A 21,345-nucleotide genomic window follows, 5' to 3' on the forward strand; every position below is an offset into this window, starting at 1 on the left:
GGGACACTGCGGTTTACTTGTAATGGGAGCACTGAAGCAAACTATAAGGTAAAATAGGCAAAATAGTTCGCTTCAGTGTGAATTTGATTTTGAATTCAGTGTGAATTTGATTTTGAAATAAAAATCAATTCAAGGGACAGGAAGTGGGGGGTTGGGGGCGTGAGCTGCTGATTGATTGATTCCCTTATGCGGCCCAGTCTCATCCTGGCTTTGCCTCCTGCGGCCCCCTGGTAAATGGAGTTTGAGACCCCTGCTTTAGAGTCTGTATGCATTAAGGTTAAATTTCTTGTGTTGCTGTAGCGAGCTGCACCACTTAGCCCTCTAAATTTAATGAGCTGTTGATACATTTCACAAAGTAGTATTTACAGGCGGGCCTGGACATTATGACATAAAAAGCTTGAAATCAGTCTCGGCAAGTAATAAGCTATGAAAATGGTGTCAAAAAGTGCACTGATCACTGTATGTGCATACTGAAAACAGTTCAGTTTCCCTCTTATAAAGACTAGCAGAGAGCACTAACTTAGGCCCCGTTCACACTTGCGGTTGTCTGCCAAACGGACCGGATGACCTGACCGGATCCGGACCGGATCCGGATCGGAACCGTACGGTTCTGATCCGGATCCGATCCAGATCCGGTCAGGTTGCATCAGGTGTTCATCAGAATGCGATCCGGATCAGTTTGGCAAAAGTTACGTAAAAAACAAAAAAAATGTTGGGGTCTGGGAGGTCAGCAGAAGGGGGACCTGTGGAATCAGGCCCTCCGCTGTTTAGCACTCACCTCCACCTCCAACATGCTGCCAACATCTCCAGCTCGTGCTGCTCCACTCCAAAATGCTTGCCCATGTGTCCCCGATCCAATATCGCCGCAACAATCCTCATAGGAAGTGGGGTAGAACATCCGGATTTTTAGCCAGTGTGTTGTGCGCTATCCGGTTCTCATTGATTTGTATTGGCCGGATGGTGCAGTCCGGCTCCGCCCCGGATACGGCTGCCGGAGGAGCCGGACCAAAAAATAGCGCATGTTGGAACGGACGCGGATCCGGTCCGGCTCCGGTCCGGACGAAACGGACGCATGTGAACGGTGGCATAGACTTACATTGCTATGCCGTGCGTCCGTTTTGTCCGTTCCGCATGCGGTGCGGCTCCGGCACGGCGATTCCGGATAGCCACCGCTAATGTGAACCGGGCCTAAATCAGATGTCATTTTGATGTACTCAAACAACTATGCAGCAGGTTACTTTCAGCTTACAAATCATTCCAGTTTCATATTAAAGAAGCCAAATTATATGCTCTGATTGAAGGTTTGGCAAAGAGTGCCAGCAACCCAACAACTCTGAGAAAGCTGAGAAAGGTAAACAGAGAAGCTAACTCAAAATAGAAAGCTGCAGCAAATTTAACCATAGCAGAAAGAGTACTGTGAGTAGAAAATTTTCAAACTGTCGCTAGGGAGGTTTGTCATATTTATAAAGTAACTGGGGTAAGGTGCCGACTAACATTTGCAGCACATACCCATAACAACACTGCTACTAAATCTCTTTGTTAGCAAACAAGAAGTGTTCACATAATGGCAGGCTACACACAGGCATTCCAGGACCTACCAAACTAAATAGTACTGTGATTTGTACATTCAAGATAGAGGCTAGAGCAGAATCCAGCAAGTCGGCACAATAAGTAATGTGATGGTGATGCTATTAAAACTGCCTTGAGAGATCGACTTGAGAAAACATTGCTTGCGACCAGGAAAAAGGTCAAGCACAAGCAGGACATGGGTGGTTAGCAGCTTTCTGCATTGCAGAACATAAGGGGGAGGGGGGGGGGGATAGACATACATGCATTGTGTTTCAAGGCTACTTGATGTCTCCTCGAGTTATTCCTGTTCTCTGCTTTCTGCTTTGTAGCATTTTGCACAGGTGCAACTGGAAAGTGTGATATGTCTGATTGCTGGAAACAAGCAGACACAAATGAGCAAGAGATGGTGCCAATGGCCATTAGCACAAGCACCGATGCAAAGGGGCTTTAAAGTGTGCCTCAAATGGGGCCTTAAAAAGAAAATATACACAACTTCCACCAGCCTGATTGCTCCCTCGTCCTCAGTCGCCACCTGGTTTGTCTGCAACTGGTCCCGGTAAGTAACCCAGTTGGCACAGGCACAGTATGGCCTCCCGCCAGGAGTGTTCTGTGCCTGCGCAGTAGTACTGCACAGGCGCAGAACGCTCTAGGCAAGGAAGCACATACTCAAACACGCATGCACAGCTTGCCCTGGACCAGAGGACTTTCTGGAGTCAATTGATGAAGAACGAGGAGGCGGAGGAGGAAGAGGCCAGATGGGGCAGGATGAAGCCCCAGGTACGTATATTTTCTTTTTAAGGCCCATCTCAGGTTCACTTTAACTGAATAGAGCCGTGTATTATATCACTCAGAAATGCAAGCAGCCATGACTTCCCTGGCATTACATATCACAATATGCTATGAGCTCTCACCATTAAATATCAAATGGGTTGATACTAACATAACTTAGCAATACAAATAGTGTGACAAAAAACCTAAGGAAGTTGAAACGAGCGTTTTCATCCTACCACAATACAAACATGTTTTTGTACAATTATCACTCCAAGGACTCTGCAAACCACATTGCACACATTATACAAGTACTGTTCCTTTTGTAGTCAGTTCATGTGCATATCTGCCTCCGAAGACTCAAAGGCAATGACTTACAAGTCGGGATGCTTATTCCAGACATAGGAGGAGGAAGAGACACTGGATGAGGCATAGGAGGGGGCATCCCCGGTGGAGGTAGGAATCCTAAAGAGTAGAGGCAAAGTTAGTCAAGGATACAAATTATTTTTTAAAATATCACATTAAGAACCATATTTGGAGGGCATTTATGAATTCCCACGCTTCAGTGTGCTGGGCAAAAGGCAGTTATAAGCTGTAATATGAAAGAAGTAAATTTAAAAATGGTGTGGCATTACTGCATTCAAAGTGGCAGGCGTGACGCACTGACTTCACAGAGATAGTCTATGCATGCAGTATCACTGCACTCATATGGAGTTCCTATGGGCTACTGAAGGAAGGTAATGCAATTAAAGTAAATTCAAGAAAGCAGCCAGGAATTAAGCAAAGTCATAGGAGTCCATTTATAAAAAGCATTCAAAGAAAATAGCTTTACATTTTTTCCTACAGCATTTATACAAGAACAAGATTCTAGAACAATTATAAAACAAGATGAAACGTTGAAACGTTCATTTAAAGAGACTCTGAAGTCTCTGGAAATTCAGGTTTTTATTGCAATAACCTGTTCAACATGATTGCCCTAACTAAAACACTGCATCCCCGCGGCTGATATCTAACTAAATCCCCCCAAACTCCCTGGGGCACACTGCGTGGAGCGCTTCCGTGAGAGGCAGAGCTTTTGGCTGCAGCTCTGCCTCTACACACGTCTATCAGCGCGCATCTCCGCCTCTCCCCGCCCCTCTCAGTGAAGGAAGGCAGAGGGGCGGGGGGAGAGGCGGCGATCTGCGCTGATAGACGCGTGTAGAGGGAGAGCTGCAGCTGAAAGCTCTGCCTCTCACGAAAGCGCTCCCCGCAGTGTGCAATTTTCGGCGACTTCAGAGTCTCTTTAAAAGCAAACTTCACATGAAAAATAAAGCAAGTCAGGTACTTGTCCTCAGTAGTAGGTAGTGGATCCTTCTACAGCCTACCCTTACGGAACAGGTTCTCCCTTTAGTTCCTGGCGGCACTCCCGGCTATGGACAAGCCCGTACAGACTGATCATGAATAAGGATCACGCAGACCCGGCTATGGACGTGCCCTTACAGACTGATCATGAATAAGGATCACGCAGGCCCAGAAGCAAAAAGCTAACTGTGCAAATATTTTTCCTCCATGCACAGGCACTTCATTCTACTGAGCATGCCTTTGTCTGCAGACTTCAAATCTCATCAATAAAATGCCTTGTAAGCCACTAGCAAGCAAGAAAACACAATCATTTTGACAGTACCTTTTTTCTTACTTTTTGGTACTTTTTCAATTGCAGAGTGCTGAAAAAATGCTTTCAATCAAAGATGAAAAAGTATCTCCTAGGAGAAAGAGCGAATTGAATAAGGGCCATTGAGTCGAATGGGTATAGAGCAGTGATCTGCAAACTTGGCTCTTCAGCTGTTAAGGAACTACAAGCCCCACAATGCATTAGCGATTATGAATCATGACTGTGGCTGTCAGACTCCTGCAATGCATTGTGGGGCTTGTAGTTCCTTAACAGCTGGAGAGCCAAGTTTGCATATCACTGGTATAGAGGGACTCTGTTCAGGAATGGTGCGCTGTAGGAGGATCCAGATGTTTCCCACTGAGGTAAATATCTAACTTGGCTTTAATTTTTTAGTTGGCCCAACCACCTCATAAAAGGTGACCATGTCACTGCCAGGGGCCTGGATTTCTAGGGATAGTGTAGATGAGGCAGTAGCTATGTATGCAGCAGACCATCCAACAACTTCCAGCAATACTTTTCATTAAAGAAACACTGAAGCCAGTTTAAAAATGGCTTTTTACCTTTTATTTATGTGAGCCATGTTTGCACCTGCTAAAACGCTGCTATCCCACGGCAGAATGAGGAGTCTTTATCCCTCCTGCAAAATCCACGACTTTCTTGGTCGTGGATTTTGCTGCCCGGGGAGGCAGAGCTTTCGGCTCTTCGTCAATCAACGCAGATCTCCGCCTCTCCCCCGCCCCTCTCAGTGAAGGAAGACAGAGGGGCGGGGGAGAGGCGGCGATCAGCGCTGATAGACGCATATAGAGGCAGAGCTACAGCCAAAAGCTCTGCCTCTCACGGAAGCGTTCCCCGCAGTGTGCACCAGGGGATTTGGGGGGGTAAAGACCCCTTGTTCATGCCTCACAAATAAAAGGTAAAACGTTTTTAAACTGGCTTCAGTGTCTCTAAAACTGAAAAACACATAGGTTCTGAAATACAATACAATTACAAGACACGGCTGCATTTTTTTTTAAACCGTTTTTAAAGCGGACCTGAACTCAGAACTTCCTCTCTGCTCTAAAATATTAACCAGTCTAATAACCTTTACAGAAAAACATTTTGTTACAGCGGATACAAATCCTAAAATATATCTGTACTATTTATTTCTACTTCCTGATTCATGGAAGCAGATATATAGTTAACAACCTGCACTTTCAAATGAGCTTATGGCAGTCATGTGACAGGGGCGAGATCAAATTACAACTTGTGATTAGACACAAACGATGGGGAATTAAACAGGCTAAACTCTGTAAATACATACAGGGTGCATTTCTCTACGTTTTCCTTCTGTCCTGTACAAGAGTTTAGGTCCACTTTAAAAAGATGCAGTGAATAGCAGGGCTGTGGAGTTCGGTACAAAAATCTTCCGACTCCTCAGTTTATGAAACCACGACTCCGACTCCGGGTGCCCAAAATTGCCCCGACTCCAACTCCACAGCCCTGGTGAATAGGATTTTATTTTTTTAAGTTAACAGTGACCAATAGACACTAGGCTCTGACTATAGACAACGTGAAGTTTGCGGTAGGCCTCTTCTGCAGTAAAACATTAAAAGGCCTGTACAGAAGCAAGAGGTGGAATCATCAACATTTAATATTATCTACTTATTAGATTCTAATATACGTTATATATTTTATTGTAACAAAGTAATTACTTTTAATTAGTTACGACAATGCTTTGATGTGGCCATTTCAGGCTGGATTAGGGAACAACTGCTATGTTGTTCTTTTCTCACATCAGTGACTACTAGAGATGGGATGGAGTCTATGCAAGATTGAGTCAGTAGATGTTGCCAATGACTGCAGGCCTTGAGAATTTTAAGTAGACCTGAACTCTTGCACAGGAGATAAGGCGAACACAGAAATCCACCCTGTTTATAGAGCACAGCCTGTCTAATCCTCCCTTCTCAGCAAGTAATGAGCTAGTGTAATCTGAGCTGTCAGCTTTCTGCTAACTGCCCAATTCTGAGCTAGTATGTAAACACAGAAGGTTAACCCTTTCTGTCCTCTCTGGAAATCAGGAAGTAACGACTCTGCAGAATCTCAATATGACTTCTATAAGCTGTAACAAGGAAATGTTTTAAGGGGTTTTTATGCTGTTTCTTATCTTTTAGAGCAGAGAGGACGTTCTGCGATTAGGTCCGCCTTAAAGTTGCTTTGAAAGCGATTGTGGCTGAATTGCAATTACTTTACAGCCCGATTAGAATTTGAAATGCAGTCATAAGTGCACCTATTTTTCTACAACTAATCCCCTCTTTACAGAATTTACTTCAATATGCTATACTCAAGCTGACTCAATCACATGGTGTCCAGTAATATAAGTGCAGCATACAGTTTAGCCTAAATTAAACAATGTATTCATCCAAGGTTCAACCAAGGTTTATAGCCGAATATCCTAGCGAGACCATGGGGAACACGGGAACAAGAGCAATACTTAATTTGAAATGCATTACACTAAAATGATTAAAGCAAAAGATCAAAATATATTTCATTTACAGCCATAAGCCCATTTAAAGTCTGCGACCCTGCTAGGTAAAGTACTATGGCACATGTGCTGTCCCGGCTGCGCGCCTCTCATCACGCTCTTGTAGCCGGGAACATTATGTGGATGTACAGTTACAAATCTTTATGAACTGCGCATATACAGAACACTACCGGCCACAGGAGCGCGATCAAGGAGGTGCTTGTCCGGAACAGTGCATGCGCCGCATTGGGCTACTCAGCCAGTCGCAGGCTTGAACTGGGGGACAGCGGAACAACTGAGTTGACCCAAAAGACTCCAAGGAGCAGAAAGACCACCCAAGTAAAAGACAGCTGTGAAAGTGCCCCAAAGGTTTTATATAACAAGTTCACAGTAGCTGAAAAGGAGTACAAAAAGGGAGTTTTGCTTTAATGAAAGCACTGGCAGTGTGCCAGTACAGATCTAAACCTTTGCTTATTCTAGATGATGCTGGAGCCATTGTGGGGAGGCATCTGTCAAACTTGCACCACAATCTGCTGCAGGTGAAGGGTACACCAGTGGGCACAGTAAAGCTGCTACACACCACACCCCTTAATTGGGAGAAGCAACAGTAGGACAGATTTATGGCATACTCCTAAGTTCCCACTCCTGAGAGAATGAAAAGCCAGCCAGTTGAATAGGATAATAAAAAAAAAAAAAACACATGGGACAGATTGTCATTACATTATTTAGAACCTTTTCTATGATTTTGAACCCATAAGGCTTCGTTCACATCATACGCGCTTCCGTGCGCATGTGGAAGCACGTATGATGTGCTGAAACGCAGGAACGGCAGAAGGGCAGACTGCCCTTCTACCGTTCACATCTACTGCTCTACGCAGCAGTACGATGCACTGGGAAGCGCTTGCGTACTACTGCCTGCATTTTGCCTGCAAGTGCAGAGCTGATCCTATAACTGTCAATGGATGGGATCAGCAGCGCAGCGCATTCGGATCGCACGGCCATCTGCGCTAGTCAGATGTGCACGAGGCCTAAGACTGCTGCCATCTATAGGCGTTTTCCCACAGCCATATCCCAGAAGTCTGTAGTAGTTTTAAATACAACTGTTCTAGCTGCTAGCATCACCTGTTGGAATCTTGTTTTTGTGCATTCATACGCCATAGAAGTCTAAAGCATTTAGAACAAAGTTTGGGGTTACTGCTACGTTTCTACTTGGCTTGAGATAAGCAAATAAAGCCATGTTGATACGAAATGATTCAAATATTACTGCAAATCTTTGTAGCTTGAAAATAGACAATGCTTCCGCTGCAAAATTTGTATAGTCAATTTACAAGCTGCATAGCATTTCATAATTTGCATTATTCTGTATCAGAATTAGTATTGTATCATTTCAGAATTATTTGCACCTCAATGTCAATTCCTAATAACTAATGTGAACATGTATCGCTTGCACTGGCATATAGCTTTAAAAAAAAAAAAAAAAAAAAAGTGGCAAGCTTAGACCTGGTTCACATTGGCATGGGTGGGAAACTGATCCATGAATGGATCAGTTTTTAAAGGCATCCGTTTTCCATCCGTGACCGACCAATCCATCGATCCAGGAAAAATTACTGCAGATCCAAACTTTCAGTCAAGGCGGCAGAAGGGACAGAAGGGACCAATTTGAATGGATCCATTGGATAACACGATCAGTTCTCGTCCTTTCCGGTCAACCATCCGGTTTTAGGCCAATGTGAACTTGGCCTAAGGGGTAAAATTCGAGGCATAGCAAGGTAGAGGTAGGAAACTTAAGGTAGACAGGGACTTTAATAGATATTGGGGTAGATTTATCAAAACCGATCCTGATTAGCTGCTCAGGTCAACTCCACACTTGCACCAGTTCTGCATCAGATTTGCTCCACTAAGCCTTGAACTAGTTTTGCTAAATCTGCCCTAATGTGTAATTTAGTGACTATATCAGTATGAACATGCAGACACAGAAAGATCGGTAGTATAAAGCTGAAAAAAAAAGGTTTTCATATTTTTTTATAACCATATGCTTTAAGGGCTACACCATCAAAAGTAAGGTTACATTTCTGGAATGGCTGAGAAAAGAATGGATTTAAGGATAAAAGGCACGATGGGTTAAAGTCCCTGAAAAAGAAGTGCACAGTGTGAAATAAAATATTCACAATTGAAGCATCTTCCACCCCAACTGGCCTTATAGCACATGACACTATGTTGAACACACAACGCTTTATTAAACCCATAATCTACTTTCCTAGGCCAAAGTATATCGCATATAGCAAAGCACGTCCTTCTATAAATTTGTAAGCCTTCGGCTATTGTGTGATTAATATGTAACTCAGCAAGGAGAAACCAGGGCTAAAGTGGAACTCCTGCATGTAGGAAGAATTCTCCCATTTTATTTAAAGAGACTCTGAAGCGAGAATAAATCTCGCTTCAGAGCTCATAGTTAACAATAGCGCCGCTAAACGGGGGTCCCTTGACCCCCAAACCCCCCACTGCGACTCTTGGTCGCAGACTTGGTCGCTCCTGGAGGCAGGGCTAACGGCTGCAGCCCTGCCTCCAGTCGCGTCCATCAGCGGCGCATCGCCGCCTCTCCCCCGCCCCTCTCAGTGAAGGAAGACTGAGAGGGGCGGGGGAGAGGCAGAGATACGCGCCGACAGACGCGCGTGGGGCAGGGCTGCGGTGGTTAGCCCTGCCCCAACCAGGAAGCGCTCCCCCGCATTACGGAGGGGATTTGGGGGATCAGGGAGCCCCGTTAAGCCGCAGGATAGCGGCGTTTTAGCAGGGGCACACATGCCCCTGCTAACTCTGAGGTCTGAAGCGAGATTTATTCTCGCTTCAGACTCTCTTTAAAACAAAAACCCTGCTTAGGATCTGGCAATCTGCTAATTCATATTGCTGTAGGTTTACGCAAGACTAGAGGATGAATCCAGTGTGATCAGACTGATGGACTCAAGTCCTGCTTGCCACCAATACAAGGCAGGATGCCAGCATGGGGACACCCACTTTAAATTTTGCTGGCGTTAATACTCATTCATAACACCTTGTTAAGTTGGTATTGTGATTGTAGTGATTAGCACAGAGAAGGGGATTGGACATTATAGATTAACATTTATATCATTCAGAGACATTAGGCATCTAATTTAGAACTTTAACCCTTTCTAATCCTATATGGGACTATGACCAATATTGGCCTTATCCAGCATAGGTCCAATGTCCAACATGGAAAAATGGCTGCTGCTAGGAGGCGCTGTTGCCAGATAAAATCCGGCAGAGAGAGTCACCCTTTTAGATAAAAGTGTCGGACTAAGCCAGCACATCCACTGCTGTGCAAAGTAATTTGGATATTACGTGTTCACATTTGGGCTGCTTGTCAGTGAATGGTCCGTTGCCAGAATTGGTTTGGCACGGTGTCACCCTATTTGGATCAAAGTGTTGGACAATCCAGGTATTGGCTTGGAAAGGGTTAAGGCCTCTTTCAATCTACATGCCTTTGCTCATCTTTCCAAAACAAATAAGTATGCCATGTACCACAGAACTCTATTTTAACATTTGCAATACACATCCTATTTGTACCAGAAATGCATTTCCCAGAAAAATGTATTTAAAGCGGAACTGAAGATTAGTGTAAAACAGGCGCAGTTGCCGTCGACTTATAAGTTGGTGGTAACGAAACTAGCTGGCGGCGGGAGAACGGAGGATCGTGCAGGACCGACGCTGGACAGGACAGCTGCTGGGGGCTTGGGGAAGCCCCAGGTAAGTGAAACGGTTTTACACTAATCATCAGTTGCGCTTTAAGGAATACTGGTGGCAGGAAAAACAACAAGAATGAAACTGAGCACTGATGAGAGAAAAGGTGCATGTAAAAGTGCGTGTAAACACAAACCTGTTAGTCTTTCTAGCGAGGAAAAGAGGCCTAAAGATGAAGACAAAAGAATCTTTTATCATATAGGTAAATACCTTGCTGCAACATAATCTGCTTTCAGTTATTTTTTAAAATTAATCTCCACTCCCAAAAAAACAAAACCTGGGATGGAAGACTTAAAGAGACCCTGTACTGAAAAAAACGTCCCCTGGGGGTACTCACCTCGGGAGGGGGAAGCCTCAGGGTCCCAATGAAGCTTCCCCCTCCCCTGTACCAGCAAAATCCAGCGCTGGCTCCCCCGAAGCAAACCGCAATCCTGGCTCGACAAGCATAACAAGCAAGATTTATTTACCTTCCCTGGGTGGGTGGCGCTGTTGCGGCTCTCAGCCCGGAGATAGGCGGAAGTAGACAATCTCCGTCGGGTCCACTCTACTACACAGGCGCAGAAGACTTGCGCCTGCGTAGTAGAGGGGCCCAACAGCGATCAGCTATTTCCGCCTATCTCCGAGTGGAGAGCCGATACTGCGCCTGCGCTGGAGCCGGGAAGGTAAATATTTACATTCCCAGTTGTTCGGAGAGGCACAGCGAGACCGCCGTGGGACACAGGACGGGGGAAGCCTCGATAGGATCCGGAGGCTTCCCCCACCCGAGGTAAGTACCCACCAGGGGAACTTTTTCTTTAACAGTCTCCAGACCCTCCTTTTCTTTGCTTTCCAGGTGTCGTCTTCCCCAGAATCACTGTAAGGTGCATCATGCAACAGGGACATCCACCCAGCAGGTTTAGGTCACTGGTACTAAGGGAATGTGAGAAGGTAGCAGACCTGTTGATCTGAGCCTCTACCGTTAACTTGCCAATTACTAGAAGGGGCTGGCTGCCACACCCTGGAAGATAAGGTTGGACAACCTGCACGGATGTTAGAGCAGCACTGGGAGAGATACCCTGATAAAGAGAGAAAGGAAGGGCTGGGGACCAGCAGAAGCAGATCTCAGTGTACATTGTTTTCTAACTACAACAGATTTTCTTCCTTATACTGAGAGTGCCACTTTACCAAAAGGTCATCTGATGAACCTCTCCATGTTTAACTGTAGCAGTAAAGCACAATTTACAATAAACTCCAATCATACATCTGTGTCTGTAAAATGGTAACTCCTAAGCCAAGGTCTAATAAAATTTCAGAACACGCCGCGATTAATAGGGATGAGCTTCCAAATGCTTGTTCCGAGTTTCGCATTAAAGGAACCCTGAACAGTATATAAAAAATGTAATCCGTACTTACCTGGGGCTTCCTCCATCCCACTGCGAGCAGCGCTGTCAATCACCACCACGTGGGCCGGAGCGGACTACGCAGAACTACTGCGCCTGCGCAGTCCGCTCCGGCCCACGTGGCGGTGATAGACAGCGCCACTCGCGCAGGCGCAGTACAGGCCGACCTGGAGGTTGCCCTGACGTCATTGCCAGGGACCGAGACGGAGCTGCGGCGAGGGACATGCTGGCAGCTTGGGGCTGGAGGAAGCCCCCGATAAGTAGCACTTGTTTTATTATGTTTTCCCTGATGACTCCTTTAAGCTTCCTAAAATAAAGTTAGTTATCCTATATTGTATAGGAGCTATCAGGGTGAGTTAACCCCTCCCACCACCACCACCACCGCGAGCCGCCAGTGCAACACATCCCCATCTCATTTGACACTCGGAACGCACACTCGAAGCTCATCCTTAGTCATTATTTTAAATGTCACTGTATACACAGCCAGCTATTCTACTCTGCTGCAAATCTTACACTGAATTAATGTGCTCATTGACCTGGATATTTGAAAAACCACAGGCCTTTATCCAAAGAAAAAATATTTCACGTTAAATTACCTGGCGGCAGCTGCATTGGAAATCCTGGCCTCATAAATGGTGGCGGAGGAACACCAGGAGCAAATCCAGGAGGCGGTATGTTTATGGGTCCCGGGAATCCTGGAACATGAAGTCCTTGTGGCAGAGGCATTCCCTGTAATGGTGGCAGCGCAGGTGGAATAGGTAATCCTTGAGGGATTGGAAGCCCCTGTGGTGGAGGCAATGTCTGTGGAGGTGGCAGAGGAAGTGTTGCACTTGGTGGAAGAGGAAGTGCTGTTAGTGCGGCAAGAGGTGGAATGGACGGCATTGGCTGAACACCTGGAACAGGAACAGGCTGCAGAAGAAAAGTATGAATAAGAATAGATCTATATAGACACACACGGTACACACACACACAGACACACACACACAGATTTGTTACCTAGGAAAGAAATAAAAAAAAAACACACCCACACACATGAGTGAGAGCATCCATGCCCTCCTCCCTCGCTGGAGTAGACAGCCTTAAAGTGTACCACAAACGATATCTAATAAAAAAGTTGTATACATCCCTGGGGCTTCCTCCAGCCCCATCTGCACGGATCACTCCCACGCTGCTGTTCTCAGCCTTCCATATCGCCTGTACCGGGGGTCCTGTAACTTTGGCCAGACGCCGCCAGTCTGCGCAAGAGAAGTGCGCTCTCTGTGTATGCGCTCTGCAGCTGCCGGAGAGATACGTAGACTGGCCGAAATTATGGGACCCGGTACCGGCGATACGGAAGGCTAAGGACGGTGGTGTGGGAGTGATCCATGTGCATGAGGCTTGAGGAAGCCCCAGGTATATATAAAATATATTTGATATTGTCTGTGGTTTCCTTTAAGGTGCACTTAGTGGCACAATGCTTGATGGTGGTTTCTGACAAGAGGTGTAAGGAGGGGGAACTATGGACTTGGCAAGCGGATTGTTGCCTGAAGATCCGGCACGTCGCATTATTACACACCCTTCGAAGACACCTGTACACGTTAGATGCTTGGTCAATATGGTTTGATTGGCCGCCTTGGCAAATATACCTTTTTCGTGTAAAAGGCTTTTACGTCAAGCTCCTGTTACCATCCACCACTGATTCCTCCCTGGGCCTTCCAAGATCCACCTCTTCTCACTGTGTATGACACCCCTAAGGCTGCCTACACATGGGGTGTGCACACTCCATGGAACCTCAGCTCAGCTGCTCTTGGCAGAGATCCTGGAGGAGGATCACTTGTGAGGCAAGTATCCCAAGGTTCCATATAGTTTACCTATAAACATCCTGCTCATTTGCCAGTAAATTCAAGTCAGATGAAAATAGGTGCATTTAAATGGTATTTCTCTGGGACAAAAAAAAACAAAAAAAAAACAAAAAAAAAAAAACATTCCCTAAATACCAGCTTAGGAGTGAGTGCAAACATTTTCAAGAAGGTTGGTGACCTGCAGCAAAATGCCATTCAAAACCACACTACTCTTATGTGAGGGTATTTCAGTGTGCTACAACTCCAACCCTATAGCCCCAAAGTCTGATTTATGCACAGCTACACCCCCCAGTCTTCTGCTTCAGGCAGACATCTAGAAGCTGGTCAAGTGAGGAATTTTTCAGACATGCATGTGCGTCTCCTACTTGTGAGACTTTACAGGCTTATGCCTAGATGAAGATATGAACACTTACAGGCAGCTGCTTACATTCAGTGCCTTTTCACTACTGGTCATAGGGTTGTGTGGTTAAGTTTCTATTTTTTCCCAAAATTCAGTTTTCAAGCAACCATAAACAGCAGCACAGAAAGTTTTCATATGCTCGACTTTCATGCTATTCTGTGTCCAACACCTTCTTAATACACTGACTCAGAAAAAGCGTGTAGACCACAATTGCGGACACCACTACAGGATAGCCGCCATCATATGCTGCATTTCTTTTACGGAATAAATGCTTGGGTGCTTTTCCACCATAGACCACTTCAGAACCACACCCCCACAACGGCAGGGCTCCACAACTGTCATTTTATAAAGAAAATGAGAACCAAGTGTGTGTCCGAGTACACTTGTTATCTCTCATCTCAAACAGCCACCCACAAATCATCAGCACTCACCACTGCAGGCATAGTTTGACGAACCTGGAGGGAGAGTAGAGGAACTGGCAATGCCGGGGGTGCAGGAGAGCTGCTTTCAGTTGGAGCACTTTCAGTTGCCCCGTTTGTCGATTTTTCTGTAGTTTCTGGCTTTTTACTGTAGTTCTTCCATTCTAAAGAAAAAAAAAACATGCATTAAAATAAGAAAATACTCACAGCAAAAAAAACTTTCCCATTTGCATAGATCACAAGCTGAAGCTTACCTGAACACATGGTATCGTTATCAAGCATCCCCCCTTCACACAACCCTTCCAGCTCCTCAGGTTTGACTTTACTCCATGGTATGTATGTAACTCCAATTTCTACATCCCAGTACTGCTTATACTCCGGCTTAATTCCTTTGTTTAATGCCCACGCAATCTAGACCAGAGAAAGGCTTTGTAAGAACAACAACATCTCTTGCAAAACAAAAAGGCATACAGCTAATCACACAGTGCAGCTCGATAAGTGTGTGCATGTAACGGCGAAGGCAGTGATTATTGGTTACATTCACACTACAAGCATTTTAACATCCATGCAAAAAAATCATTAGCACTGAAAGCCTGAGTTATTCAATATGTTCATCATTCATGTCTGATGTGTTTTTGCAAGCCTCCAAAACAAAAAAAACACGCAAAACATGATGGCAAGTGATATGTTCCTGGATAACGTACACTTCATCGGGACCCTTTAAGTGCATACAAATGTGCATCGTAGAAGGGTTAAGGAGGCGCCCGATAAATTTGCACAGTGTAGAGTATAGTTTATATGCTCGGGCAGTAAACGTAGAGTGTAGACAAAAATATAGAAGGTCCTACCTTAAAAAAAGTAGTCCATCCATTAAATTTTTGTGTAAAAAGTAGATACTTTATTGGGCACTTAGCGAACAACGCGTTTCGCAGTGAAAACCGCTTCTTCAAGCCGAATACTGTGCCTCTAAAATGCAGCAGCTATCCAGGGCGCCGGTAGAGCCAACGCCGTAGCTGCTGCAGGGTTAAGTAACTCCGCTCGTTTTGGAGCTCATTTGAACACAAAAATGTAATGGATGGACTACTTTTTTAAGGTAGGACCTTCTATATTTTTGTCTACACTCTACATTTACTGAGCCTGAGCATTTACACTATACTCTACACTGTGCAAATTTATCGGGTGCCTCCTTAACCCTTCTATGAACTTTTTCCACCCCTGGACTGGGGTTACCACTGTGCCAAGTGGAATTTTCAAAGAAGCTGCGACCATCCACCGACAAGGCCGAGTGGGGACGGTACTTCCCCACATGCGATCCTAGTGGTTGCTGTTACTGCAACCCTCTCTTGTGAGTATAATCGCTTTATTTGCTTGGAGAATACCCATCGTTACTCACAGTACTGCATCATATTGGGCTCACGGTTTTCCTCCCGTCCTTTCTTCTACCCTCCCAAACCCCATACAAATGTGCATCACTTGTTAACTAGTGTATGCTGACAATTCAGAGTTGTGTGTATGTAGCCCAGTTTGTTAAAAACCTCCAGCACACCCAGCAAGTGTAGACCTGGACAAGGGATACTCATGAATCCTTATAAACATGTTTGCAAAGTATCCAGCCCTGGTAACAGGGGTCACAAAGTGCACCCAATGAAGATGAAAATTTGTATTACTTATCTAAGAGGGGAGCCTCTGGATCCTCGCCACGTCCTCCTCAAGACCACCGCCCAGAACCCTCTGAAAGTTTGCAACCGCACCCCCGTTTGAGCATGAGTGCAGCCTATACGCCACCTGCGCGAATACGGCCGCGCATGCACAGCAGCATGGAGTCACTCATGGACGAGCAACTTCGGCTTACTAAGAAGGCATGGCTGTACTCGGCCAAGCACAATACAACCGTGCTTGTGGACAGTGGCCACAAGGCCAAACCTTGTCAGATGTTCAGATGGTTTGTGCATGGCAACGGCAGGGGTGAGGAGGATTGGAGAAGTCTCTGGACTATCTAGTGCAACCCTCTACCTAGGTTAAAGGATACACGAGGAGACATGTGACGTGAGACAGACGTGTATGTACAGCGCCAGGCACACTAATAACTATGCTGTGTTGCTTTATTTCTTTCTGTGCCTGAAAGGTTTAAAAATCAGGTATATAAGTGACAGTTTCTGTCTGGGTCAGACTACTGTGTAACCCTCGCTGATAAGAAATTACAACCATAAAACACTTTCCTTTCAGAAAATGGCGTCTGGAAGCAGGAAAGATAAAAAGGGCCAATAGTTCATATATTTTGGCTCTGGCATACTTCAATGTGTCATTGAGCAGAAAGAATGAAACAGTAAAAAGTAGATTTGAATATAAAATAAAACTGGAATATCTAAAAAAGTCATTTCTAGGAGGATAAATACAATTGTTGATCTCATCAGTTTATTTTCACCTCAGGTGTCCTTTAAAGTATCTAACTATTGTTTTATTTTTTTCATCTGTCTAGGGTTCACTTTACGTTTCAATGCTCTCCAACTCTAGTAAATCAGCCCCAACATGAAGTCACAATTAGGATACAACAATCTGGCACATTTTACCTTTATAGACTTTTGGTTGACCTTAAAATTTCCTCGGCTCAGTTTCTGTAAAGCACGGTAAGCATCCAGCCTGTGAACCATCACAATATAAGCACAGCCCCTTGGTGGAATCATCTGCAGAGAAGCCAAAGAAAAATGTCCCTTTGTTAAAAGCCCAATGCCAAGTTGACTTCTGCAACATCTCTGTAAACCTGCATCATTTACTTCTACACTTGTTGAAGCAAAACCCTCACAAGTCTCCCAATATGGTTTAGCTTCACCTCAGGCACAGTTTTAATATGTATTTAGCGTACGGTTATTTTAAATCTATTCCACAAAAACATTTTGTAAGTAACAGATTAGAGAGAAAAAACTATTCTAGAAACATTTGTGAACAGGGCAACAATGTAACAGCAAAAGTCACTTACATTAATTGACTCAATAGGGCCGAATTCCTCTAAGAGACTTCCAACATCCTGCTGGCTCGTTCTCTTATCCAGCTGTCCAACCCAAAGTGTAGTGCTGCAGACTGTGGACACAAGGAAAGAGATTGGAAAATCATTTATGCGTTTGTTTTATTTTACAATGGCAGCCTCCATATGCCTCTCACCTCAGTCTCCCTTTAAGAAAAACCTAAACTGTAACCCATCCATATACTCCGAATGTACGGTATTCCTCTTCTCTGACCATCTGACCCACAACCAAGGCACTTCCTTTTCCTTTTCCTACCAAAGGGCGATTGATGCCTGAACCACCAATCTTAAGATCCAAGCATGCTCATGTTGAGGTCAGAAGTCCAATGCAAATCTCAAAACCTAGAGGTTTCACTGTTTGCTTATGACATCAAAATCTAAAGAATCTGTGTTTAGGTCTGACTTTAATAAGGACAGTAGCATTTAGAGCTATGACGAGTTTGTTGATGGCCACAATACAATTTGGACACAAAAAGACGCTCTTAGTGTGTCAGTTGTAAAAGCAACTGTACGTAAAACAATGCATAAAGTAGCTAATATAATATTACTTAAAAAAATTATTTAATCAGCATTTGCTCATTGTAAAATCTGTTCACACCCCAATTTACATTCTAAAATGTATTATAGGTGGAGACATCTTTAGTGCTGGCAGGTGCATTAGTCCGGAATGTTCATTTACTGAGAGTTTTGAAGTCCTTAGAAATATTGCATGGTCTCCCAGAATGCTCTGGGATGAGAATTCTGCATAGCTAGCCTAGGATCACTGGAAGGGCAGGGCTACATATAAATATACAGCAATATATAGCTATAGAAAAGGCTTCTGATGGTGACGCCAAGATAATTAACGTTAAAGTGGGCATCCTAAATCATTTACTACATTCCACTAGGTCACTACAGCGCCTCTTTAAAGCAACCCCTCACAGCTGCAATAAATGACTGCTCCTTGTGAACAGGTAGACACACATACAAACTGTCTTTCCAGCATAGCTTGACGCATGCTGAATGAACAGTGAAACTCACCACTTAGAGTATCAGTCTTAATAGGGGGGAGACCCTTCATCCTACGCTCTCGTTCCTTCTCTCGGTCACGCTTCTCCTGAGACCGAGACCTCGGGGAATGGCGGCGCCTATCTCTGGATCTAGAGCGGGAACGCCTGTGTCTTGATCTTCGAGAGCGTGAACCGGATCGGGAACGCCGCCTTTTTGGTGATCTACAGAAAAAGTAACAATATGGTGCACTTAGATTCTTCATCTACAGATAGATACATTAAATAGTAGTTTACAGAGTCAAAAATATGCACATTCACAAGTGGGTTCACAATTTTAAACCTCTGCCACATCCTGATTTGTATAAGAATGAAGGATAGTTCTTAGCAAGAGAGTGCTGCAATAATGTAGATAGGACTCCTCATTTTATACCAAGAGTCACAAATTTCATATAAATTTGACAGAAACTCAAAAGAATTTCTCCCAATTAAAGAACACATACCTGGATGCAACAAGGAAGAAGGCTGGCACATCCAAAATCAATCTTTGTTAGTTCCATGTAAAAATATAGCCAACGTTTCGGAGCCGCGTAGGACCCCTTTATCAAGGCAATATCTGCTCTGAGGCAAAGATCTAAAGACACAAAAAGATAATAAAAAGAAGTCTAAACAAAAAAAAAAACAACAACCGTTTGTACTACCTCAACCAGATAGTAAAGTGTATGTGCTATTTAATCAATCGAAAACAATTCCAGAGTGAGAAAAAAAAAGGGGGGGGGGATTTCCAAGTAAAACTAAAAGATACGGCAGCCATGTCACTAGCAACATATTAAAATCATGCAGTTGGAAGCATGCAGACTTCCCAAAATTTAGCTTAAGATCATGTGACCATAGAAGCCGGATGCCAGAGTCACACGATCTTAAGCTAAATTTTGGGACGTCTGCATGATTTTAATGTGTTGCTAGTGACATGGCTGCGGTATCTTAGTTTTACTTGGGAATCTTCTTTTCACTCTGGAATGGTTTTCCATTGGTTAAATAGCACATACACTTTACTATCTGGTTGAGGTAGTACAAACGGTTGTTTTGTTTTTTTGTTTATACTTTTTATTATCTTTTTTTTCTGTAGATCTTTGCCTCAGAGCAGATATTGCCTTGATAAAGGGGTCCTACACGGCTCCGAAACGTTGGCCATATTTTTACATGGAACTAATAAAGATTGATTTTGGATGTGTCAGCCTTCTTCCTTGTTGAATACTGCATAGAGGGCGTCATCCCTCTTTTCAGCGGTTGCACTCCCCTTAAAGGGACTCTGTAACAAAAATGTCATTGTGTTTTCTACCATCCTACAGGTTCCTAAACCTATTATAATGTGCTCTGACTTACTGCAGCACTTTATACTATCACCATCTCTGTAATAACTAAGCTCATCTTTCCCCTGTCGGACTAGTCGTCCTGTGTCTGGAAGGCTGCGAACTCTTCAGTGTGATCTGCTATGCATGCCCCCTCTATGCATACTCCCCTGTGTGTGTGTGTGTTTACATTAGCCAGCTTTTCTCTGCTCTCTTATCTTTTACAAGCTGGATAAATCCTCTGTTCACATACTGATGAGTCACATACTGCAGAATTATAGACAACCAGGCAGAGCTGTCTGCAAGAGTAAACAATCAGCTTGTAACTCTTCAGTGAATGGCAGGGGGAAAGAAACACACAAATGATCTCTTGAGATTCAAAAGGAAGGCTGTATACAGCCTGATTGTGTATGGATGTATTTTCTATGTGTGGACATACTGTACATCAACCTACTTCCTGTTTTGGTGGCCATTTTGTTTGTTTACAAACAAACTTTTTAAAACTGTTTTTGACTACTTTTAATGCGGCGGGGAGCGGCGAAATTGTGTCAGAGGGTAATAGGAGATGTCCCCTAACACACTGGTATGTTTACTTTTGTATGATTTTAACAATACAGATTCTCTTTAAAGACTATGGGTTTGATCCATTAGTGAGTGCGAGACAATACTTCCAATGTGACACCTACCTGGATGGGGATCTCTGGCGTTCTGAATGGCGCTTTGATTCCTGAACAGGAGGCGCTTCTACTTCCATTGGAATTTCCTAAAATTTTAACAACAAAAAAAAAAAATCTACTTGAAAAGCTTGTAAAAATATTAACCATACTGACCCTGAGCTGTCCAAACAGAAGATTCATTATGAAAACGTTCATCCATTACTTTGAATTGCATCATCACTGGTTCTCAGTGTACCCATCTCAGTATCTAGTGCAGTAATGATTGAAGGAGTGTACTCGCTAGAGCAAACTAGGCCAGGATAATCATTCTGTGAGGTCTCAGCTAAGAAACTATCAAGTACAGGGCTGTGGAGTAGGTCCAAAAATCCACCGACTCCGACTCCTCAGTTTAGGATTCCACCGACTCAGACTCCTCTAATTTGCATATTACCATTTTGTTGATTAAAATTATGTAATGTGAAATTCGTCTCTTAACTGCCAACGCTTAGGAATTTTACAAGACAACTGAAGTGAGAAGGATATGTAGACTACTATATTTATTCCCTTTAGACTAAAACTAATCCTTGGTAAGAGTACTTGTAAAAAACAAAGAACATCTATCAGGCCCTAGGCAATGTAACTGTGGGTGCATGTAAGGATGATGTGCAGGTGCTCTGCAGGGGAACGAGGAGATTCTTCCTCTATTACACATTATTCATGTACAATCTGAACATGGATCAGGCCCTAGGCAATGTAACTGTGGGTACATGTAAGAGTGATGTGCAGGTACGCTGCAGGGGAATGAGGAGATTCTTCCTCTATTACACATTCTTCATGCACAATCTGAACTAGGTTTATGGGTGATAGACAACACCTCTCTGTTCAATGTGCACAGCATTCTCAGTGGATTCCCTGCAGCTCTGTTGGGAGTGCATATGTAGAGTATAGTACTACTGTGTAACAAAGTAAACCTGAGACCGATGAAATTAAAGTTTTATATATACCTGGGGCTTCCTCCAGCCCCCATTAGTTAATCAGTCCCTCGT

General features: G+C 44.1%; 1 protein-coding gene across 5 annotated transcripts in view; it reads right to left on the reverse strand.

Moving 5' to 3' along the window:
- SCAF4 (SR-related CTD associated factor 4) overlaps positions 1-21,345 on the reverse strand; it is a 137,298-nt gene that overhangs the window by 59,073 nt on the left and 56,880 nt on the right. For 3 of the 5 annotated variants that reach the window (XM_068270480.1, XM_068270479.1, XM_068270482.1), the window contains 9 exons: positions 20,330-20,406; positions 18,326-18,516; positions 17,261-17,361; positions 16,854-16,967; positions 14,538-14,694; positions 14,320-14,447; positions 12,220-12,532; positions 10,381-10,410; positions 2,716-2,802 (listed from right to left, as the gene is read on the reverse strand). In XM_068270480.1, coding sequence (XP_068126581.1) covers positions 2,716-2,802; positions 10,381-10,410; positions 12,220-12,532; positions 14,320-14,447; positions 14,538-14,694; positions 16,854-16,967; positions 17,261-17,361; positions 18,326-18,516; positions 20,330-20,406 — 1,198 coding nt within the window. The remainder of the gene's footprint in view (positions 1-2,715; positions 2,803-10,380; positions 10,411-12,219; positions 12,533-14,319; positions 14,448-14,537; positions 14,695-16,853; positions 16,968-17,260; positions 17,362-18,325; positions 18,517-20,329; positions 20,407-21,345) is intronic. The other 2 variants (XM_068270481.1, XM_068270483.1) reach the window with 1 other exon arrangement.

The sequence above is a fragment of the Hyperolius riggenbachi genome, chromosome 2, assembly GCF_040937935.1.
Source record: "Hyperolius riggenbachi isolate aHypRig1 chromosome 2, aHypRig1.pri, whole genome shotgun sequence".
Taxonomy (NCBI): Eukaryota; Metazoa; Chordata; class Amphibia; order Anura; family Hyperoliidae; genus Hyperolius; species Hyperolius riggenbachi.